The sequence below is a fragment of the Micrasema longulum genome, unplaced genomic scaffold (assembly GCF_059751315.1).
Source record: "Micrasema longulum isolate JH-2025_06_02 unplaced genomic scaffold, ASM5975131v1 h1tg001527l, whole genome shotgun sequence".
NCBI classification, from domain to species: Eukaryota; Metazoa; Arthropoda; class Insecta; order Trichoptera; family Brachycentridae; genus Micrasema; species Micrasema longulum.
In genome coordinates, this window is record NW_028278710.1 from 103368 (window position 1) to 127281 (window position 23914).

General features: G+C 35.0%; 1 protein-coding gene across 1 annotated transcript in view; it reads right to left on the reverse strand.

The window, feature by feature from the left end:
- Positions 1–655: 655 nt before the first annotated feature.
- The window catches only part of LOC148275023 (tubulin beta-1 chain), a 28558-nt gene continuing 5299 nt past the window's right edge, over positions 656–23914 (reverse strand). Inside the window, exon 2 of the mRNA XM_088236227.1 lies at positions 656–2278. Coding sequence (XP_088092353.1) covers positions 992–2278 — 1287 coding nt within the window. The 3' untranslated portion in view covers positions 656–991. The remainder of the gene's footprint in view (positions 2279–23914) is intronic.

Genomic DNA, 23914 nt, shown 5'->3' on the forward strand with positions numbered 1-23914 from the left:
CTGCGGTAAGCCCAAGAAACTAGCCGATTATTCCAGCTTATTTTTTCATACAAACAAGTACACTATGTTTTGAATGTACTGACCCCAGTGCGGGTTTTTTCTCCTAGATTAAACTTGCAGATTACACAAATTATTTTAAGATTCTTTTTTGGAAAACACTATTTCAAACATTGTTTCTTAAGGACTATTTTTCTTTGAGATGGTACTTTTGACATAAGACCATAATAACTTTCATGCTAGCACTCCACGCGGCCGGTTTTAGCACTATTAATTACGAGAACAATGTGGCCAGTTGACATTTCAATTGAATACCTTATATCGACTGAATTCATCGTGGTATTTTTTGTTTATTTTATAATGAATTATATATTGAAGTAATGGATAATATATCCATATAATATAATATATCACGAAGTTACATAGTTTGATTTGATTTCATGGATGAGAGTTGTTGTATCACACAGAACCACAGAAAAATATCAATTTATAGTGTGTATATATTACTTACATTATATTATATACCCCCTATGTAGGTACATATATTATATTTTTTATAGCTTACCTGTAAATAAAATCACCATTCGCCACTGGGTGCCGACTAATGTCGCGTATCGAGGAGAGGTAGGGGAAGGTTCTAGTAGCGAAACGAGTGGAATAAAATGATAAAGGCGTCTTTAATAATGGATCGATGGAGTGAAACAAATAAAGAAACCTAATGACAATTAGATGCTCGAATGACAAGAGATGATGAAAAATCGTACAAAAGAAATACGCGATATAAAAAGTTTTATAAATATTAGAAATGACGACAAGACAGGCTTAAAATTATAAGATCTCTCGCACACGGGAGACAGCAGATTGCATCGGGGAATGTTTTTATATTCGGACAGACAATGTACAAACGTTAAATATAAAAAGATTACACGCGATGGGGTGGCGATGGCGGTGACAGCGGGCGCATGTATTGAATGAAGATCGAAACTCCTCGCGTCTAGTTCTCGTCGACTTCCGCCTCCTGCTCCTCGTCGAACTCCGCCTCCTCGTCGGCCGTGGCCTCCTGGTACTGCTGGTACTCGGACACCAGGTCGTTCATGTTGGACTCGGCCTCCGTGAACTCCATCTCGTCCATGCCCTCGCCGGTGTACCAGTGGAGGAAAGCCTTGCGTCTGAACATGGCGGTGAACTGCTCGGAGATGCGCTTGAACAGCTCCTGGATGGCGGTGGAGTTGCCGATGAAGGTGGCGGACATCTTGAGGCCGCGGGGCGGGATGTCGCACACGGCGGTCTTCACGTTGTTGGGGATCCACTCCACGAAGTACGAGGAGTTCTTGTTCTGGATGTTGAGCATCTGCTCGTCCACCTCCTTCATGGACATGCGGCCGCGGAAGATGGCGGCCACCGTGAGGTAGCGCCCGTGGCGCGGGTCGCACGCGGCCATCATGTTCTTGGCGTCGAACATCTGCTGCGTGAGCTCGGGCACGGTGAGCGCGCGGTACTGCTGGCTGCCGCGGGACGTGAGCGGGGCGAAGCCCGGCATGAAGAAGTGCAGGCGCGGGAAGGGCACCATGTTGACGGCGAGCTTGCGCAGATCGGCGTTCAGCTGGCCGGGGAAGCGCAGGCAGGTGGTGACGCCGGACATGGTGAGGGACACGAGGTGGTTGAGGTCTCCGTACGTGGGCGTGGACAGCTTGAGCGTTCGGAAGCAGATGTCGTAGAGGGCTTCGTTGTCGATGCAGTAGGTCTCGTCGGTGTTCTCCACCAGCTGGTGCACGGAGAGGGTGGCGTTGTAGGGCTCGACCACGGTGTCGGATACCTTGGGGGAGGGGACTACGGAGTATGTGTTCATGATTCTGTCGGGGTACTCTTCTCTGATCTTGCTGATGAGCAGCGTCCCCATGCCGGAGCCGGTGCCGCCGCCCAGCGAGTGCGTGAGCTGGAAGCCCTGCAGGCAGTCGCAGGACTCGGCCTCCTTCCTCACCACGTCCAGCACGGAGTCCACCAGCTCGGCGCCCTCCGTGTAGTGGCCCTTGGCCCAGTTGTTGCCGGCGCCGGACTGGCCGAACACGAAGTTGTCGGGGCGGAAGATCTGGCCGAAGGGACCGGAGCGGACGGAGTCCATGGTCCCCGGCTCGAGGTCGACTAGGATGGCGCGGGGGACGTACTTGGAGCCGCTGGCCTCGTTGTAGTACACGTTGATGCGCTCCAACTGCAGCTCGGAGTCACCGTGGTAGGCGCCGGTGGGGTCGATGCCGTGCTCGTCTGAGATGATTTCCCAGAACTGCGAACAGAAGAGAAACGTCGTTAGTTTACTGCGATTTCTCTTCATCGCGGTGAAGCGATCTACTTTGTCAAATTCATTTCAATATTATTAGTGAAGATTCAGTTAGACTGAAGGTGCATATACAGTTTTTTTTATTTTATTTTAAAATTTCATTGATAAACCCTTACGGGTTACATACATTTGACAAAATATTTTTACTTTTGAGATTCACATTCTACTGTTGGTGATAATACTTTAACATCTTTTGTTAAGGTTGTCTGAGTCTGTTGCTTGGTTTTGTCTGGTAGTTTATTGTATAATTTCAGTGCATGGTTTATTAGTCTCAACTGTCCTTGTCTCGTTTTGGAAGGGTGAACATGATATTTTTCTGATATTCTCGTATTGTGTCCATGTTTACTACATTTTTTTCCAAGTTTTAGTTCTTCGTCTACAGTTACATCAGTGGCTAATTTATGAATAAATTTTAAGTATTCTAGTTTAAAGAGTTCAGTTACTAACTTTAATATTTTATTTTGCTGTCTTAGTAGTCTGTTTATGTCATTTTGCTATCCTGTTCCCCATAGTAGTTGCATATAACATATTTTAGTTTTTACATAGGCTTCGTACGTTAGAATTCCGTTTTTGGAACAAAGTTTTTGGTTTTAAAACAAAGACTCGTTAATGTCGCCACATTGCTAATTAAATTTTTGATATAAATTGTCCATGTCAATATTGTCTGTCTATTGTAAGTCCTACGTATTTAAAATGTTCAATTTCTTACAGGTTTATACAATTCTGGTACTTGATTAATAAGTGCACGCATCACGCTTGGCGTGCGTTTATATTTTGAAAATAATGTAATCAATTGATAAACATTAGTTATTGGTTATTCTATGACGTAGTTTGATAATGTGACAATATGTGAGATTGTAAAATGAACAAATGGCCGGTGCGCTACTCCGCCGGGTGATGGGAAACAGTTCAAGATGGCGGTTATGCAAGTTCAGAGTATCCTGAACATCTGTATCTATTTGTGTACAGGAAGAACCTTCCGTTTCCTCCCGAAATCATATATTACTATAGAATAAAGTAACCCCCGAGTTAGTCAGGTATGACGGTACCACGCGCAAGAGGGTGGAGACAGGCACCGATACTGTGGAGGAAATATAAAATGGCGTTCGCAAGGAGCACGACCGAGGCAAGTAGGTAGCAGGGGCGAATCGGCCATGCAAGCGATTATGCACAGCATATCATGGAGAATAAATAAAATTATTATTCAACAATGTTTGAGTATGTCCAAATGCTCCAGCCAGTCAGCGAGTTAAATTAACTACCTGGTAAAAGTATACAAATTGGAAAATTGTTTTTAGGCATTGCCTAGTAGGTGACTTGGTTCAGCCGGATGAATCTCACCCACGTGATAAAGGTTTCAGCTCTTTTACTTTACAAAAGTCAACAGATGACAGAGTTGAGGAAATGTGGATGTTCAAACACGGGCAGAATAGTGAATGTTACACAGTGTGTAAAGTGGCCCCTTAATGACAGGTCATAAGTCCTGTTAATGCCTAGACTACCATATTCCCCTCTCAAAAATGTTTTCCCTCTCTGTCGCAACAAATTTAACAATTATTATTATTCACCATCGTCACCGCTTACGTATTCCTCCAAAAATATATATAAATATTGACAAAGCGCGCCTAGCGCCATCAATAAGATTATTCAAGCTTATTTCTCCATACAATAATGTATGCAGTATTTAACATGCTAACTCCCAGTTGCCTTTATTTTCTCTTTAAGTAATCTCGCAGATTACAGATATTCTCTATTTGGAAAACAGTATTTCGTATATAACATTATATATCACGTAATTGACAATAATTGTTGTTCGAGTTCATTTGATAGATTCAAGAACAGCTGAAGCAGAGAGATGATGTTCACAGAGCCACAGAAAAATAGCCACTTGTATGCATATGTAGCAGAGGCGGTTCCTTAGTATATGCATAAGTGCAGTGCACTGCCAAGTAAAAATTTGTGTAAATAAATTAGTAATTTTATCGATAGTAAAAATATGTTATAGGTAGGTAGAAAGAAAAAGGGATTCTTTGCAATATTATACACGTAAACATCATAATATTCAATACTAGCGCCAAAAGATCTAGCGAAATCGACTCTAGCGGACGATTTTCTCATCTTGTCTACGCATGCGCAATCGTCCCAGTGCATATTCTGTTTTGCACAATCTTTTACCCTGAATTTGTAAGAAATATATCATATCTCCTAAAATCGTCATTTGAGCGAGACAGGCAATGCACCGATGAATTGTGCGTTAGAGGGAGAAGATAATATACATATTCCGGGCATTGTCAACGCATGCGCAGATTCGAAGTTCGTTTGTAATGTCACTTTGAACATGCGTAATGACATGATATTAGTACGAATTTAGTAAACTATAACGTGCGTATTATGTTAGGCGCATTTAGCGTTTTTTGGTTCCGATGCGCGGGCTGTCATACTATTGCTTGTTTATCACGTCAGACCTATCATATTATTATAATCTTATTGAACTTAACAATATAAAAGTTGACAAAATGTAAAGAAATGCACAGCCAATGTTTTCGGTCAGGAGCCGCCAGTTATACGTAGGTACAAATTTATAAACATTTTCGTAGCTTACCTATAAAAAATTACCGTTCGCCACTGGTAGCTAGGTGGGAGGGGGAGTGATCTATCGCAGACATATAACCCAGAACCGTTTGATTTACCGGCGCTATTTACGAAAATCTTGTAAATGTACAAGCGATATTGCATAATGCGAATTTAATTATCGCCTTGTACGTAACTTGGTCCCCGGTAGATGAACGCCATGTACGGACACATGATACGGCACAAAGCATGAATCAGTGTCTGGTGTCATTTATATTCTACCCGCGATATAACAAGACGCCATATCTCGCCATGTGGACGCACTGATTCCATAATAATGGGGCTAATTTATGTGATATCAATTTTATTTTATTTCGCACCCCCTCGCCAAGGGTTAAAAAGACGGTGCTTTTGATGGAATTGGAATGCAGTACATAAACTGTGCCAAATTGCTGAATCTAAAAAAAATGATGCGGAGAAGCTTTTTATACGTACTTAACATTGTATTTAGTAATGTATATAAAACTATAATTGGCCTATAATATTGGTTTATTTGTATATATATTTTTGTTATCATTATAATCAGCCATTGCTGTCATTATCTTTTTATAAATAAATAAAATAATAAAGTTACGGTTGGCTATTTTTGATGCATATATTTTAGATGAGTAAAGTATATGTTTGTGAATAAGTTACATTAAAAAAAAATTATACATATATATATAATACCAAGCATTACGATTTTAAATGGAGGTTCTAGCAGTGCGCCGGTACACGTGTATACTTAAACAAAACAAAATATCGACAAATACTTCATTAAAAAAGTGTGGTGTTCTCGGGATTGCTGCGTTTTGATTTTTTCTCGTACTAGATGGCCTCAACATAAAACAGTTGGTTCAATCTTGTTACGCGTTAAGGGACTCGAAAGAGAATCCCCTTAACGAACTGGGGTGGTATTCCAAACGCTCTCGCTGCCGTATTACCTCGCGTATTTAAATACACAATACACGAGAAAAACTATTTTCTCGTGCCACGAGAGCGGTTCTGAATACCACCCCTGGGCCCTGATTACAATTAAGAGAGTTATCTTCGACTGTCGTAAAGAAGAGTATATTTGCATGAACATTCAAAGTATCTTCGTCGGTAACCGACAGTTGAACATGTTTAGAAGAAAAAATTGTATGCATATTCTGTTTTTCATACAGAAAACTTAATTTTACACTGTAGATAAATAACTTCCCATTGTAATCGGGGCCCTGGAGGCGATCCAGAACGCTATCTACTATTTAGTAAAATAAGAGGGTGTCCAATGATGGTTCTTCGAGTCAAGTTTAGGATATCTTCCAGCTTCTTGATAATTACTAAAATTCAAGTGTGTGTACGATCTTAAGTGTCCAGAGATGATTGTTGTATTTTATGACGCACGGTTGTCATACCTTCAATTATATTATTATTCATTTGGACAACAAAATGTCGGGGGAAGTGAGAGACAGTCAGACGAATAACAAAATAAATAATGGTCGTACGTGACCCGTTTAGCTATTGTTTTAAGAGGAAAAGCAAATGACGCGTGCTGGCAAACCGGCAATATTGGTATTCAAAACACGAGTAATGGAAAAAAAATATTTAGACTTAATGAAAAAATTTTTCGTTCCAAATTAGAAAAAAACCACAAACATTTTGCCTATCGACTCGCTCAGTTTTATGTCCATGTGTTGGAAAATCAATACAGTTGTCTCGACACGCAAGCCGGTGGCTGTGCAAGTACCTACATATAATTTGTATATGGCTATACTTGTATTGACCTTAGTTGATAGCAAAGCGAGTATGATGTCATAGGCCGACCATAGGCCATTTATGGGCGGTCAGAGCTGTGCTGTTCTTGCGACAGAAGAGTAAAGAGGCGCCCACCTTACTGAAGATAAACTCAATTAAATAATAACATAGATATAAATAAATTGAAAGAATAATTGCAAAAATATGTCATTTCCGTCGGTTTTAAAGACATATGTAACGTGTTTATTTATTTATATTTACGTCCAGAGGGCATTTGCAAGGACGGTATCAGAAAATTTTATTGTATGGCACATCAATATGGTAAACAGCAAACTCAAACATTCGAAAAATGATTATTATCAAAATAATCATTATTTTACACTGAAAGTTCTTTATAGATTGAAATTATCTCATTAGGTTCAAAAGTTATGTTTTCGAAATGGCAACATTTATTTATTAACGGACATTGTCCATGTTTACAATTTATAGGGTTTAAATATTACAATAAAATAATAGTTTAAAACATTTAAAAAAAGAGAAGAAGCATTGACAAACATAAGGGACATCGAGACAAGATCTGGACCAATTATTTAGTGCTCGTTTAAATCGTTGTAAATTTAAACCAAAAAAGTCCAGATCTTGTCTTGAGTTAACAATACGACAAAGACGGGTCATTGGAGAATTAATGCCATAGTTTGTTCTATGCTGATCGATGAACAGTACTTCATCGTTTCTCAATCTACGAGTCGAAATATGGAATTTGACTTGTCCCAGTAATGATGGAACATCGATTATACCATTTAGTATGCCGAACATATATATGGAGTCAATATTAGTTCTACGTTTTTGTAGACTAGAAATATTTAACATTGACTCTATGTCAGCATAAGAATAATTATCTCTCTCTAGTCCGAGCATCCACGCTACTTTTCGAAGCAAGCGATGTTGGACTGATTCAATGTGATTTATGCGATTGACATAGAATGGAGACAGACCACGGAGGCATATTCTAGAAGAAACATGAACAAAACCTCGTTTTCTGGACATTTTGTTCAATGTGACTACCGCGGTTTATTCTAAGGAATAAGAGGCACAACAGTGGTCGATGAATAAGAACACTCTACGGTAGGTGAATACGAGTATATAGCATAATATTTGGTGTTGAAGGATTATTACGTTGTTTTTCTCGCACAGATCGTAAGTGACTTTATTCCTCGTGTACGGCGTAATTAAATAACATTTATTTATTTATTATGGATAACTTATATAGCGCCATTTTCGTAATAAAATACCTCAAGGGCGCTTTACATGGTGATTCTATTGTTAAGTTAATTTAATTGAAGCTTTTAAATTCGTAATTAAATTAATTTAATTTATTTTGTTGTCACGTGCTACGGATTTATTCAAATGATTTAGAGAACAAGTGGGTTTTAAGTTGTTTCCGAAACATCACTTCACTTTCACAGCCTCGCACCTCTGCTGGGAGAGCATTCCATGGCATAGGGCCTGCGACCGCAAATGCGCGTTCACCAAATTTAGTGCGCTGTTTGCGTAGAGGTATAATAACTTTTCCTCTCGCCGTAGACGTAGCTGATCTAAGCGTGAGACGCCTGTCAGCTAGTTCATCTGGAATGCATAGTTCCCTTAGATATTCCGGAGCCGAGTTGTGCAGTGACTTATACATGAGCCAGCAGAGTTTGTATTCGACCCTCTGTGGAAAACGTAGCCAGTGTAGTTCCCATTGACATTGTATTGAATTCAACAGCGAATCGAAAATGATGGCTATCTGCTAACCGCTGCAATGGTTAGTGTGATAAGAAGTCATATTTAGAGCGAAACGTTTTCCTCCGCTAATTAGAATCTATTGTATCCGATGCTCGCCCGCGTTCTTGGAACCAGAAAAGAAAATGTTGACAAGTGTAACACAATAATGGCGGTGAAAGCTTCACACAATTCAAACCCGTCATTTCTCCATACAATTCACTCTCTCTTCGGCAAACTTCCCGACGCTTTAGAGGGGGGAAAAAAACTATTCTAAATTCTATCCGATCATATTTTGACCCAAGCATTGTGACTTCTCTGCGAGACAAGTAAATGACGAAATTCAGTGCCTTTAAAAAAATATTTAAGTACTGTGTATTGAGACACAAACCCCAACTCCATGGAACCAAAGTCCTGTGTTGATTTGGAAGGAATATATGTATAAAACTTTAACAATTAATATCACCATAATCTTCATCTCTAATGTAATATGTTAATGTTAACAGCTCCCCGGGGAGTTGAATCCGGTTCTTGCCTACAAAAATTTGGACAAACTCAAAATATTGTTGATAAATCCACCCGGTCCATGAAGAAGTATAGAAATTGAAAAAATATAATTTTCAGGCGTTGCCTTATATGTAGGTGAAATAATTCAATTAGATGAATCTCACCCGCAAGAATAAAGGTTTCAGCTCTTTAACTTCACAAACATCAACAGATGAAAGAATTGAAGGAATATAGATGTTAAACACATAACAACGCTATAATTAATTGGTTATTCTTGTACCTGTGACGTTTGAAAGTATGTAGTTCACTTTTATTTTTTCATACATTTTCGAGAAAATCCGCAGTACAATTAAATGCTATAATTTTTACCGCGTGCAAGAAAAGAGCTTCCAAAGATGGATTGTTCTCACGGTTCTTAACGTCAATATTTTAATAGATAAATTGAATGATCTTCACAAATAAATAAATAGCGATTACTTAAGTGGGACCAGCGACAATGTGGCAGTTTGATTGTAATGGATAGCCTTTTCGAAATGGGGGGATTGTTTTTATAAGGTTTCTTGATAAATTAATCGATAGATCGCCATCGCGCAACGTTGGACGAATGTTAAAGAACCTATCGGTATTTCGTATTTCGGCTAACTTTACTTGAATAACACACTATGACGTGATATCAGCTCAGATAATGGACGATGCAGACGCTGTTTGAAATGTCGGTAATAAAAAACATAATTATAGTCCTCAAAATATAGCTCGATTAGAATGACAGTTGTCAGCAAAAGTGACGACATAACTTTGTAGTAACGTCTAGGGAATGATTTATATTGACACACGAAAAATCATTCGTATCTGGCATGTTAATTATTTTTTTCAATTCAATGCTTGACACATAAATCAACATAATTATATCAAATCAGCTTTAAAACTAAAAAAAAGTAACTAAACCTAATTATTAACGACGTTCTTACAAGGTTACATCATTTTGCAATGTAGAATGCTCTTCCAAACGTCTGGAGACGTTTGGAAGAGGCCTTAATCCAGCAGTGGAGAGAATTAGGCTGCAGAAGAAGAAGAAAAGGTTTTAGGCGTATATATTGTTGTGCTATATTTAGTTATAAAGGTGCTAAACTTGCTTTGTTTCTTTGTTGTTCTCAATATGTGTTATTTTCTAAATGTTAATATTATTTATGCCACGAATTGAGTGTTTTAACTCCTGGGAATGTAATTCAACGTATTTTTTAAAATCATTTTTTTTTTATTATTAATAAAACATATGATACAAAAAGTACATATTATACTCCCAGGAGTTATTAAAGAAACTCATTTGGGACCGTACATAAGAAAAAAAAATTGACAATACATAATATCATACAAATTAATACATCCGAAATAAAAAGAAAATATTATTATACTTGTAAAATACTTTGTGTTATATGATTTACAAATAAAAAAAAAACTAAAATAAATCTGATTATTAACGACGTTCTTACAAAGTTACATCATTTTGCAAAAACTTTAGAGATGGACAAATTGATCAATGTAATTTGATCGAATAAAAAAAAAATCGTTTGATAATGTTCACGAAAAAAGTATAAATGTCTTATTTTTTGGTGAATAATTGTATTCAACACACTATAATAGGCTTGTTTTTGCGTTTTTATATCAATTTTCGGAAACGGAGTTTCATGTTTGCATGAAAAAACTGATAAAATCGATCTGAGCGGTACATGGTCAGTGATCAGTAATTTCCCATCACAATTGACATGAGTTTGAAAGCTGTTATTTAAATCAAGCTAAATTTTAAGGACTATAGAAGCAGCTAAGACGCTAAAACACGAGTATTCGATAAATAAATAATCTTATAGTTGCAGCTTCACAATCGATCGTTAAGCCGCCGCACAGAGCGCGTGGGTGCAGTCGAACGTTACATTGCAAGGTAAACCGATTACCTACGCGGCTTTTCCTTGAGAATATCAATCTAAAAACTCCATCTGGAATTATTATTACTAATGTATGGGCACAGAGCCATTGTCGTCCACAATCCATTATTAATTTCCTTCAGCCGCTCGGCGAGGCGTAGGCTCCGAGATTACACGGCGGAGGCTGGTTACGCCCGGTAACAAATTCGGTTTCACGACCACTCCCGGAAAGGCGAGAATGTGGGACGAAATGAAAAATTAAATAAGCAGACATTTTAAACTTATAATTTTAGAAATCAAACACTGATACAACATAAACAAAATCATGTTTTAAAATTAAAATGAACAGCAACCTATTATAATATTATTGATATTTTTTCGATAGCAATTATCTAAATTTACAAAACTATAAAGCTTCATTAATTATCTCACAATACATACTTGTATGTCAATAAATACTTACTTTGTTATATTTTTCCCGAAATTCAAATATAAATACCTAAATTCCCCATTACCTATTTAACACTTAGCCTCACCCTTAACCATTGGTTTTTCCCTCAATTATGATTAGTGTACATGCTATAGTTCATAAGATTTTTTTTTTTTTCTACTTAAGTACATTGAATTATATAACTATTTAAGGACATTCAATCCATATAATCTTCACATTCGTTTGAAAATGCCCTAACAAGGCGAAACAATTGTAACGAAGTTTTAATTTTTATATTTTTAAAAATAAAATAAAGTGTTCAGTAGACTCAAATCAGTGTTTGATTTCTAATACTATAAGTTTAAATATGGAATTCTACAAAATAAACACCAAATAAATCAACAATGTATGATTATGTCCAAATGCTTGCAGACTGGCTGGATTTCCTCCCTAGGGAGTTGTTCATATTTAAATTTATTTCAACAGAGAGGGAAAAAGTTTTCGAGAAGAAATTTGGAAGTCTAGGCATTTACAGGGCTTATGACCTGTCATTGGTATAGTTGAAAATAAATTCGCTCTAGCAATTACAAAGACATACTACCGACCCCCCACTTTCAAGTTTTGGCTAGGTACATCGATATGAATCGAGGGGAAGCGTACGTCACGGTATACATATCTACGCTCTAAAATGACATAGCTTAAATATGACGTCGTAGTTGAAGATAACCACCATCAAATTTTGATATAAGTACATCGGTTTATACCGACGGGCCTAAAACCCCTCAAAACGTGTATTTACGTATTAGAAGTGTCAATTTTTTTTTTCTACCGAGTAATTTTTCCTTTAATTATGGTTTATTAAAATTTTTAATCGTTTTGAGGTTGGCACTTTTTTTCTTAAAAGCCTAAAAATATGAGGGAGAAATAAGTAAGTTTTGAAGTCGAATTAAATTCCGACATAACTGTCACTTTAATAAAACGAACGCCTAGATGTAAAAGTAATGTCGCTAAGTTCTCTTCTATTAACAAATAAGAGTATCTAGGCGTCAGACAGATTATATGCGTCAGAAAGTTACCACATCATCATTCCCTTTCCGCACCTAATGGTGCATAGGGCACTGCATTGGTACACCAATCACAGCGTATCTTAATCCTTTTGTTATTTGAAGGTAAGGTGATCAGGTAAGGTGAGTCATTTAACAAATAAAAAAAGTACTGAGCTTTCTCATTATCGAAGATTGCCAGTTTTGCCGGTTTCAAGTTTTTTTTTGTTTTAGTGGTTTCTTTATTATAGAGTCTTACAAAATAGATATAACTATCAAAATATTACAGATGGAGAACAATTAAGAGAAAATATGGAAGCCTTGGTATTTACGGAGTTATTTATTTTATTTTGTAAGGTAATTCAACAAAGTAACATACTTGAAAGCACAACATTTGTAGGTACAATTTATGCAAATCCATTTTTTGTTTTTAATTATATATTTTTTTTGTATATATTTTTATTGAAGAAGGTAAAACATGAACAGAAAATATAAAATAATGAAACCCACTAAACCGCGAAACCTGCTTGTCAGCAGGTTACTTGTTTTTCCTTTACAAAGAGAAACGTTAGAGAAATCACATGAATTTAAAAAGGAATATACACATTATTAAGAACAAAGAGCATACCTATTTTTCACACAAAATTTATTTACAAAAATTAAAATATATGACTTAAAATGATAATCAATATAAAGCCTTGTTACATATTGGCCATTTAATTATATTTTTCTTAAAAGCTTTGTCAACATTTTCTTATAAAATAATCTTAGGAATCTTATTAAAAATTGTAGTAATTGAATAATGAAGTGTTCTTTGGCCATGCTTGTAAGCATAATCGTTAAACAATATCGGGGAAAAAAAATATGCACAAATGCCTATGCATCAAATTTCTCTGCCACCACATTTCCTCTCAATTTGTTCAATCGATATAATGGGTTCAGTGGCCATGTTTATATGCAGTCTAAGACTCTACGTGTAAAAATAGATCAAGAACTGAATTCTTCAAGCCGACGAGACGAGTAGATGTAGGATTTCGTTATTTAGTTCTGGATACGGTTCATTGCATTGCCATGTAAGATGGAGGGGGGGGGGATGCATCACTTGGCTAAAAATATTACTCCGCAAAATTATGTTTTTGGCTTTCTGAAATAACACCGAGAGCCAGATATCGAAATCAAGTGAAGGTTATCACTATAGTCCTTAAAATATCATCAGCATTCCCTTTCCGCGCCTAATGGTGCATAGGGCACTATACTGGTACACCAATCGCAGCATATCTAGATCAATTTGTAACAAGAAGGTAACGTGATTAGTCTTACGCTTCAGGTACCAGTCCGGGGACTATGAGATATTCTAGAGTGAAAACACCCTTTTATATTATTAACAAACATCAATAGATGAAAGAATTGAAGGAATATAGATGTTCAAATATGGGCAGAATGGAGAATGTTACACAGTGTGTAAAGCGGCCACTCTTTTTTTTATGATTTATTTTGTTGCTTTTAATAATAAGTAATATTTTTGTGTTTTTTAAAGTATTTTTGATTTCCTTTTTTAATTACTATAAAAAAAATTCCATATTATCTTTTAACAGAATATTTTATTTTTTCTTTCTTATGTTATACAAAAAGATTATAACTGTCCGTTATTTATTATAGGAGCAAAAATTCGTTAACATTTTCTTGTATACCCACGAACAGGCCATGCCTTTGTGGGATTTTTTTGTTTACTATTTTTCTATTAATATGTATTTCATTGATATGTAATTATGCTTTATTTTTTAATACTCTAATTTTATTATTATGTTTATTGTAAAAAACGAAAAAATTTAATAAATATATAATAAAAACCAGCCATTGACAGGTCATAAGCCCTGTAGATGCCTTGACTTTTATATTACCTTCTCTTAAATGTTCTTCATCTCTGTTGTAATATGTTAGTGTTTTTACACAATCTTATTTTTGGTATGTATATATATTTACATATTTATACACACACAATTCTGGGTTTTTTATCCCAAGGGGGAGTAGGTATATTATTATTTATATCACTACAGAGATGGGTAGAATTTTTTGTTTCAAGATTATGGATATTCGAGCGTTTACAGGGCTTATGACCTGTCATAGGTTGGGTTCAAGTGGCCACTTTTTTGTAGAATTCTACAACATTCCCCATTCCCCAACGCGCTAGCGAAAGCTTTCTCTGTTTCATGACATATATACTAAAACCAAAAATGTCACCGATATGGATATTCGCTAATAAGCGGAATGGGGAATGTTGTAGAATTCTACATAAAAGTGGCCACTTGAACCCAACCTATGACAGGTCATAAGCCCTGTAAACGCTCGAATATCCATAATCTTGAAACAAAAAATTCTACCCATCTCTGTAGTGATATAAATAATAATGTTAGTGTTTGTTTGTGTTTCCTTTACGTCAACGGAGCAACCGATTGTCATATTTTTCGCATAGGGATAGCCGGAGATATAAGAAGTAAAATAGATTTCCCGGCATATACAGTGCTGACGAAACCGGTTTGCACAGAAATGCAAGTCCGCAAAAATAAAACATCTGTAATCGCTAGAATTGGCGGTGACATCATACGACAGCGGTACTAATTTAACGATGCCTTATCTCGTCACCCACTTGTTAGTTGTGTTTAACTGACCTACGGATTACTGCTCATTCTGACATGGTCAATTTAATCAAACTGTACACACAGAAAATAATATTTATTTAATATACTACGCGCCTGTCACAATACTTAGGCTCAGCACAACAAAAAACTAAGTTAAAAAAAGTTTCAGTTAAATAATTGGATGCCCAATATCAAAAACTGCCTTAGTCCAATTTTATCGGATTTGAGTTGTCAAATGTTTGTCACAAGAGGCAAAATTGACAGTTCACAACGGAGTCCTGGTCCCGTCCCTGGTGTATGGGAGCGAAGTATGGACTTGGAAAAACAGGGGTGAAAGTAGGCTGAATGCTGTCGAAATGCGATCTCTCAGGCGAATGTGGGGTAAAACTATGTACGATAGATGCACAAATGTCGAGATCCGTACATTATGTAAGGCTGAGACAAGCATTATCGACAAAATCAAGAAAGGAGCTCTGCGCTTGTTTTGGTCATGTAGAACGAACGGACAGCGAAAGAACGGCTAAGAATATTTACAATGCGAATGTTGACGGATGCAGAAATAGAGGAAGGCCGAGAAAGACATGGCATGGCCAAATCCAACAAATATTTAAAGATGGACATGTCAAAAGTCGGAATAATCGGCGCGCGTGCATAAGAAGATGTATGAATGTAGAGGAAGCGAGATCTGTTTGCAAATATAGGTATTGTGGCGTTCTATCCTCTCTGCCTACCCTTACGGGGAAACGGCGTAATGGTTTGTTTGAGTTGACACCACTGCCGTGTAGAGCATTTAGTGAACTATACATTTAGCAAATTATTTTTTCAATAAATACCCATATCCTATTTTGTATTTGAAAAATGATTTAAAAAATATTATTTCAATTTCAAAAAATCCCCAAGTCCTAAAAATATCTTAGTCCAAGAGTTTTTATCCCTGAGCAAAAATCCCTTAGTCCTTTAAATACTTTTTAAAAATCCCTAAGTCCTGACTTTTTTACAAGCAATAATTTTGTGCCTAAACTAAAAATTTTATTTTTTTATCTTAATATAAAGAAGAAAAATTTAACAATACGTATTTTCAATTTTCCGAAATTCTGTCATTACAGGAACAAAATAAACAAATTTATTTCAACAGAGAGGGAAAACATTTTTGAGAAGGGAATTTACAGTATTTATTAATTTACCCTGTATTTTATTGTTTTTAAAAATATATTGTTTTTATCCCCTTTCATTCCCTGGTCCTCTTTCTCTCTCCTTCCAAACTCATCTGATCCCACATTCTTCATACATAACGTACTTTTTAAAAAGTTAATATGAGCAAGCCTCAACTCCCTATTAAAAAGCAGCTGTTATTTTTAATTAATTAGGTTATTTTAATTTTATGTACGTATCTTTTGATATATATTTATGGTTTTTCAGTACAAAAGTTGGACTAACTCTTCTTTTGACCAGTTCTTTGTACTTGAAGTTTTAAACAAAAATAAGACGATCAGTCTTAAGCTTGCCCAGCCGCAGTCACGTCACGTCAACCAGACTTATTTATTTATTCTGGATAACTTCTATAGCGCCATTTCTATGAAAATCACCTCAAGGGCGCTGTACAATAAACATCCCAACACGTCTTGCAGCTACAGAGCGCACGGACGGTTAGAAATCTAGCTTTTAATAAAATTATAGATAAATTCTAAATTTCAATATATTCACTAAGCCCATGGACAGTTAGAAATCTAGGCCCTAATTTTTATAGAAGTTTATGTTATTAGTTAGTTAATTTTCATAATAACAAAAGCTAATATTACCAAACGTCTCGCAGCTACAAAGCTCATGGACTATTGGAATTCTAGTAACTAAAATTTTTTTTTTTTTTTAACAAAAAAATAAATACATTGAGCAAAGTGATAAAAAAATATTAAATATTAAAAATATTTGACTCATAAAAACCAATCATAAAAACCATAAAGACCAAAATCAGTGATCGAACATCCCATTTCCAAGACAAACAAAAACTTTTTTTTCCGAGTACCTTAGCCTTGTACATGACACGTAAGGCTACTAATACTAAATACAGGGGTCCAAATATATATATAAAAAATATATATTATTATTAAAAACATTATTGCCTTTGTGGTATAAATTTGTATAAACCACTATCTCCTAGGATTTAGCCATAGTCAAAAATACTCCTCCAGCATTCTGGTTCTATTTCACACACGGCTGTATTCTTCGTCCGCCAGGATACAAAAAAGTTAAATAAATTTACGATCTTACGAGTATAATTGGCTAAAATGTTTCAATTTTAGACCCATTTTTACTAGTCAGGAACAACTGCTTAAAAACACGAATCATGTTTGTCGAGTGGGATTCGAATCTCAGACCTGTGATGCTTCTCGAAAAGGCTCTCTATCTCAGTTGAAACATCAATTAATCTTCATAAGCTCCCTGGAGATGAAGTTCGGTGGTATTTTAACAGGTTTTATTTAGAAAAATAACAGAATTTGGCCTTGGTGTAATACCAACAATATATGAACGTAGGTGCAAATTTGCATGCTACGACCATTTTCTCTCCTAATAATGATCGTGTACCGTGAACGAAGCATTTTGGCCGTGTATTTAAAGCATTGTAAATATTCAATATTTATTCTTTAAAAAATGCTTAATTTAGTTTGAAGCGAATAAAAAAATACCAGTACACTGGAACTTCTTTTTGTACGAGGGATACGTGTAAAAAAATAAATAATATATTTATATTTTAATGAATATTGGCGATCGGTTTACCCAACTATTTCAATTTCGGGGCCATTTTCAACGAGTCGTAAATAACTCCCTATTAGAAAATGGGAATTAAGTTAATATAGTGGGGTTTGAACTTCGGATCTCTTGTTCCGTGAGTCTGCACAATACCCAGCCACGGGACCACAACCAGATTTTTTAAAAATTAAAATTTATGTAGTTTGTTTTTTTAAGTACAAAATAACGTGAAAATACTTTAAAAAAATCGTAACAAAGATTATTCATCATATCGCCAAAATACGTAACCTACAAAAAAAAATTACAGGCGAATATTTCTTCTTAATTATTGAGTAATATATACTATTTAGAGATTCAATTTTTGCCTCGAATTTCTATTTTATTGATACCAAATAAATAAATATTCGAAACAAAATTACATTTTAAATTATATATTATATAAATTCCTTGATAAAAGGGAAATATCACATACTACGAATACCGAAAAAAATATATGAAATGGATTAAGAATAATTAGTTGTATTTTCAAAATCGATATGGAAATGTGGAGAAATGTTGTCATGCATAAATGTAAAAAAGAAATTAAATAATAATACGCTGCAAAAAAAACGCGACGATTCTGGCCTTGGTTGTTGTGACGTCAAGATTCATGACAATGTTCTAAACAAATTTCAATGGTCGGGAACAAATAAACACGAATCGTGACGTATTAGGGGCGTGGCCAACGGAATGACCGTTTTTGCGGGAATTCAAAATTACAAATTTAAAAATATTTTTATGCTACTAAAAATTAGAATAAAATATTTTTTTCTGGACAGTATTTCATAGACCTTTATTATTTTTAAAATGTGAAAAAAAAATATTTCCCTATTGGAAATGACAAAATAATATTCTCACGGAAAATATTGTTTTTGTCGGTTACGGTGTTTTGGCGATAATACCTCGATATACAACATACGTAAGTAAAAAAAAAACATGTAGGCCATTCCAATAAGCTCGGAGTAATAATTCTCTAGAGAAGCCCTGCCCTATTCCATAGAACAAAAGCGTTCAAAAATTTTGATTAGGTTTTTAGTTTAACAAACGTGTAATAGGCGGTTTCGGTTCAAGTACGGTCAAGTATTCTTTGATTCGGTCAATAATCAAAGAATTGTTTTTCTCCATATGGGCGACACTATTAAGTTATTACTCTAAACTCTAAGCCAATAACTAATAGTACGATATATATCGTGGTTATACAAGTAAAAGTGACCATTTGCAAAAATGGCGAAAATGAGATTATTGACTTTTTGACATCGTATTAGCATAATGCTTGACTGGTAAAAATGCCAAGTCGATCCGACACTCCAAAAAAAAAAAAAAATTGTAAAATATGTGACCATTTGATAGAAGCTCACAGATTTTTGACAAGTAAAACTGACCAACACACATGGTCACTTTTATTAGTAAATTTAAGATCCAAAGAATTGACTAACAGTTGGTCAATTTGACTTGTAGGTGATGTCACCAGTAAAGAGTTAGTTAGAGTTAGTAGTTAGTAAGTTAGTATACGTTTTGCATTTGACAGACACGGTTTTTTTTATAAAAAGTTCATTAATAAAATTTATTCTTTAGATTATTACGTAACACTTTTTAATTATTTGTCCTTTTTCGTTTATTTTGTATTTCTGTGTTTATTTAACCTTCATAAATATAAAAAAAATTGATTATTAAAATAAAAAATACCAAAAAAATAATTTATAGTTATGAAATAAAATACTACCTCCCTCAATTGACGAAACAAAAATGATTATCTGCAAAATTTCATGTCAAATTTTACAGGTAAAATTGAATAAGTTTTTCAATTATTATTTTTTATACAAAAGTAAAAATGTTTTTTAAATTCGTTTATACTCAATATAATTAAATAATAATTTTGTACCTAAACTAAATTTTTAATTTATTTATCTAATAAAAAGAAGAAAAATTTACAACAACAAACCATCACGCCGTTTCCCCGAAGGGGTAGGCAGAGAGGATAGAACGCCATAACACTCTATCTTGGCATACAGACCTCGCTTCCTCTACATTCATACATCTCTCATGCACGCACACCGATTATTCCTACTTTTGACATGTTCATCTTCAAGTATTTGATGGACTTAGAAAAAGTTAACAATACGTATTTTCAATTTTCAAAAAAGTTCATTAATAAAATTTGTTCTTTAGATTATTACGTAACACTTCGTTAATTTTTTCTTCTTTTTTAATTTATTTTGTATTTCTGTGTTTATTTAACCTTCATAAATATTTAAAAAAAGGATTATTGAAATAAAAAATACCAAAAACATAATTTACAGTTATGAAATAAAATACTACCTCCCTCAATTGACGAAACAAAAATGATTATCTGCAAAATTTCATTTCAAATTTTACAGGTAAAATTGACAAAGTTTTTCAATTTTTTTTTTATACAAAAGTAAAAATGTTTTTTAAATACATTTATATTTTACATTAAAGTTAAAAGTACCGTACATATAATGTAAAATTACTAACCGCCTACTTGAAAAACCTGATCTTTGAGAAGCAATTGAAATCTAGAAAAACACTAAAATGCCTCCCCTGAACATTATTGATTTTGTCACTTGGTCAATTTCTCTTGTATGCCCACGATATGTATGAGCAATTTCGACGATGCCTCTGTAGAGATTTTTCAGGAACGACACATTTTTTTTAAAGGGGGAATTAAGGAAAATTCAATTTGTATTAACGACTTCAGCCAGAGGAAGAGGATTATTAGAAGTACGTCGAAAGTATCGAGCGGTTAGCCGCAAAGGAGATGGCAGCTTAATGCTGGTATTATGATATTATTACAACCACAAATCGTACGAAAATATGAATCCTACGAATGATAAAACTATACATTTTTAGTGAAAACCACAACCTGGCGTCATTCGGGTGATGCTGAATTAAAATGTATACCTAGGAAAACCATTTTTATCGTTCTCAAATATCTGTGTACGATAGATCCGTGCATATTGAGCTTTAGGCATAAAAATAAGGCTTGATTAAAAATGACAGTTGTCAGCAAAAGTGACGACATAACTTTGTAGTAACGTCTAAGGAATGATTTATATTGACACACGAAAAATCATTGTATCTGGCATGTTAATTTATTTTTTTAATACAATGCTTGACATATAAATCAACATAAATATATAAAATCAGCTTTAAAACTAAAATAAAACTAATTATTGACGACGTTCTTACAAGGTTACATCATTTTGCAATGTAGAATGCTCTTCAAAATAAATTTTGTTTTGACGTTAGAGATGTGACATATTGATCAATGTGAATTGATCAAATAAAAAAAAAATCATTTGATGTTGTTCATGAAAAAAGTATAAATGTCTTATTTTGCGTTTTTATATCAATTTTCAGAAACAGATTTTTATGTTTGCATGAAAAAAAATGATAAAACCGATTTGATCGGTACATGATCAGTGATCAGTAATTTCCATAACTATTGACATAAGTCTGGCAGCTGTCGTTTTAATCGAGCTATATTTTAAGAACTATAGATACTATATTAAATATATAATGTATATTTGAAGCACTAACTTTGTGGTTATTCATTCACAATAAATAAAGCTAATCTACCTATTGTCGGCGTCGTGGTGTAATGGTCAGCGCGTTAGCTTGCTATGCAAGAGGTCTCGGGTTCGATTCCCGACATGGTTGAAATAAAATATTTATTTAAAAGGGTGTTTTTACACTAGAATATTTCTTAGTCCATGGACTGGTACCTGGAGCGTAAGACTGATCATCTTACCTTCATGTAAAAATGATCAAGTTAAGCTGCGATTGGTGTACTAATGCAGTGCCCTATGCACCATTCGGTGCGGAAGGGGAATTATGACCTAAAGTGTGTTCATTGTTACAAGAATTTCCAAATAAACAAACCAGCAGCGTGATATCCGACAAAAAATAACCTATTTCAACATATCATCATAATCTAAACAGCATGGGAAAATTACAATGGATTGACATTTATTTAATTAATTAAATATAAAAATTCAATGTTACTGATTTTAATAAAAATATCATTAAAAACGTCTCAAAATATTTTTTTTTAAATAATAGCGTTCTTATAATTTACTCAAATATTTAAATTTTAGTGACCATTTTCAACGAGTTATAAATAACTCACCATCAGAAAATGAAAATCAAGTTGGGGTAGAGTCGGATTTGAACCTCGGACCTCTGATCATTGAATCCGCAACCTAGCCACGGGACCACAACTCGATTCAAATAATATAGTAAAATGTAGCCAAAGAGATTTTAACGATAATTTTATCAAAATCTTTATTTAAATTTAGCGAGTAAAAATCCTGCAAAATGAAATCGACTGGAGATAAAATTCATCTTTGTATCCCTAGGGAGTGGAACCCAGTCCTTGTCTTAAGACATTTGGACATACTCGGAATAATGTCGTTCATTAACTAAAAATACCGTTAAATGGTAAATACTCAGGGGTGGTATTCCGAACGCGTTTACAGCGCGCTATAATCCGTATTTAGTATGTAGAAACGCGCTATACCGCGCTATAATTTCGTTTGGAATACTAGCCCAGGAGCTCAATCACAGATAACTATCGACATGCTAAAAAACGTGCTAAGTATTTGAGCGATCACCACGAACAATCATGAACACGCTGAAGTTAAAGCGGTCGCGTTGCAAAACGAAATTCAACTTCGGTCAGTTCAAGAGGATTGGTTGAATCTCGCACACGCCTTCTTTCAATTTTTCTCGAGTGCCGTATTGCATTTAGCCGGCGGTCGGCAAGCCAAATGTTAAGAAAAGCAGTCGCCATAGTAATTGTTTGCGTTAAAAACGCCATAGATAAGTTCCGTATCCGTAGTCCGTGGTCAAACGTCAAATCAAAAAAGTCAACACGCGTGTAATCTCGTGCCGGTTTATTACGGTTATTTCGTTTTCAAGTTACAAACAATTACTATGGCGACTGCTTTTCTTAACATTTGGCTTGCCGACCGCCGGCTAAATGCAATACGGCACTCGAGAAAAATTGAAAGAAGGCGTGTGCGAGATTCAACCAATCCTCTTGAACTGACCGAAGTTGAATTTCGTTTTGCAACGCGACCGCGATGACTTCAGCGTGTTCATGATTGTTCGTGGTGATCGCTCAAATACTTAGCACGTTTTTTAGCATGTCGATAGCCATCTGTGATTGAGCTCCAGGTATGTTTACAGCAGTGAGAGGAATGCGGTGTGGCAGTAAGTTGGCTGTGGTTTCCTGTTTATTGTGGGGACACACATTTCTCTAGTTGATTCTGTCTGGTTTGGATAAATGCGTTCCGGAGTGATTTTTTATTATTTGCTTCGTCATGGGGAACACATCAAACTAGGCTATTTCGGGATGCACTTTCATAGGGAAATAAATATACACGAGAAATGGCTGATCCCAGGCAAAAGTGAAATCAGAGCAATGATTATTGGATATTGAAAATTGGATTGTAAAAATTAGTGCATTTTTAATTGTACAGTAAAATTTCTCGAAAATGTAAGAAAAAAATATTTTAATAAAAATTAACTAATTTTAATGACTTCCGACTTAATCAATGAAAGAGTGTTGCGATAGATTTTCGGTTTCGGGGAGCGAATTCACCAATCAGCAGAACTCAACGAAGATAATTTGTGACGTCACACGCGGAGTAATTTCGAAATTACGAAACATAAAAAATCATAACGCTGATAATATATGTACATTAAAACGTTTTTTTTATATTAGACTTAGTTTGATAGTCTATTGACAAATTAAAAAAAAACTAAAAACTTTTTCAATAATAATTAGCATTGTGAATTTATTGATTAAATCATAATAACAATAATGAATCAATCGTTATTCAGATCTAAATGTGTTGCAACAGAGGGAAAACATTTTTGACAAGGGAACATGGAAGTCTAGACATTTACAGGAAATCAAGCCTGTCTACAAACATTTGGACATACACAATTTTTGAATACTTTTACAGTAACTGAAATCCCACTTAATCTTTAAATTAGTAAATTTTAAAGATTTTTGGACGGCAATATTTCATTGTTCCCGGACCGCCACCTAAAGCGTAAGCCTGATCACCTTACCTTTATGTAACGGATGATCAAACTAAGCTGCATTTGGTTTAACAATG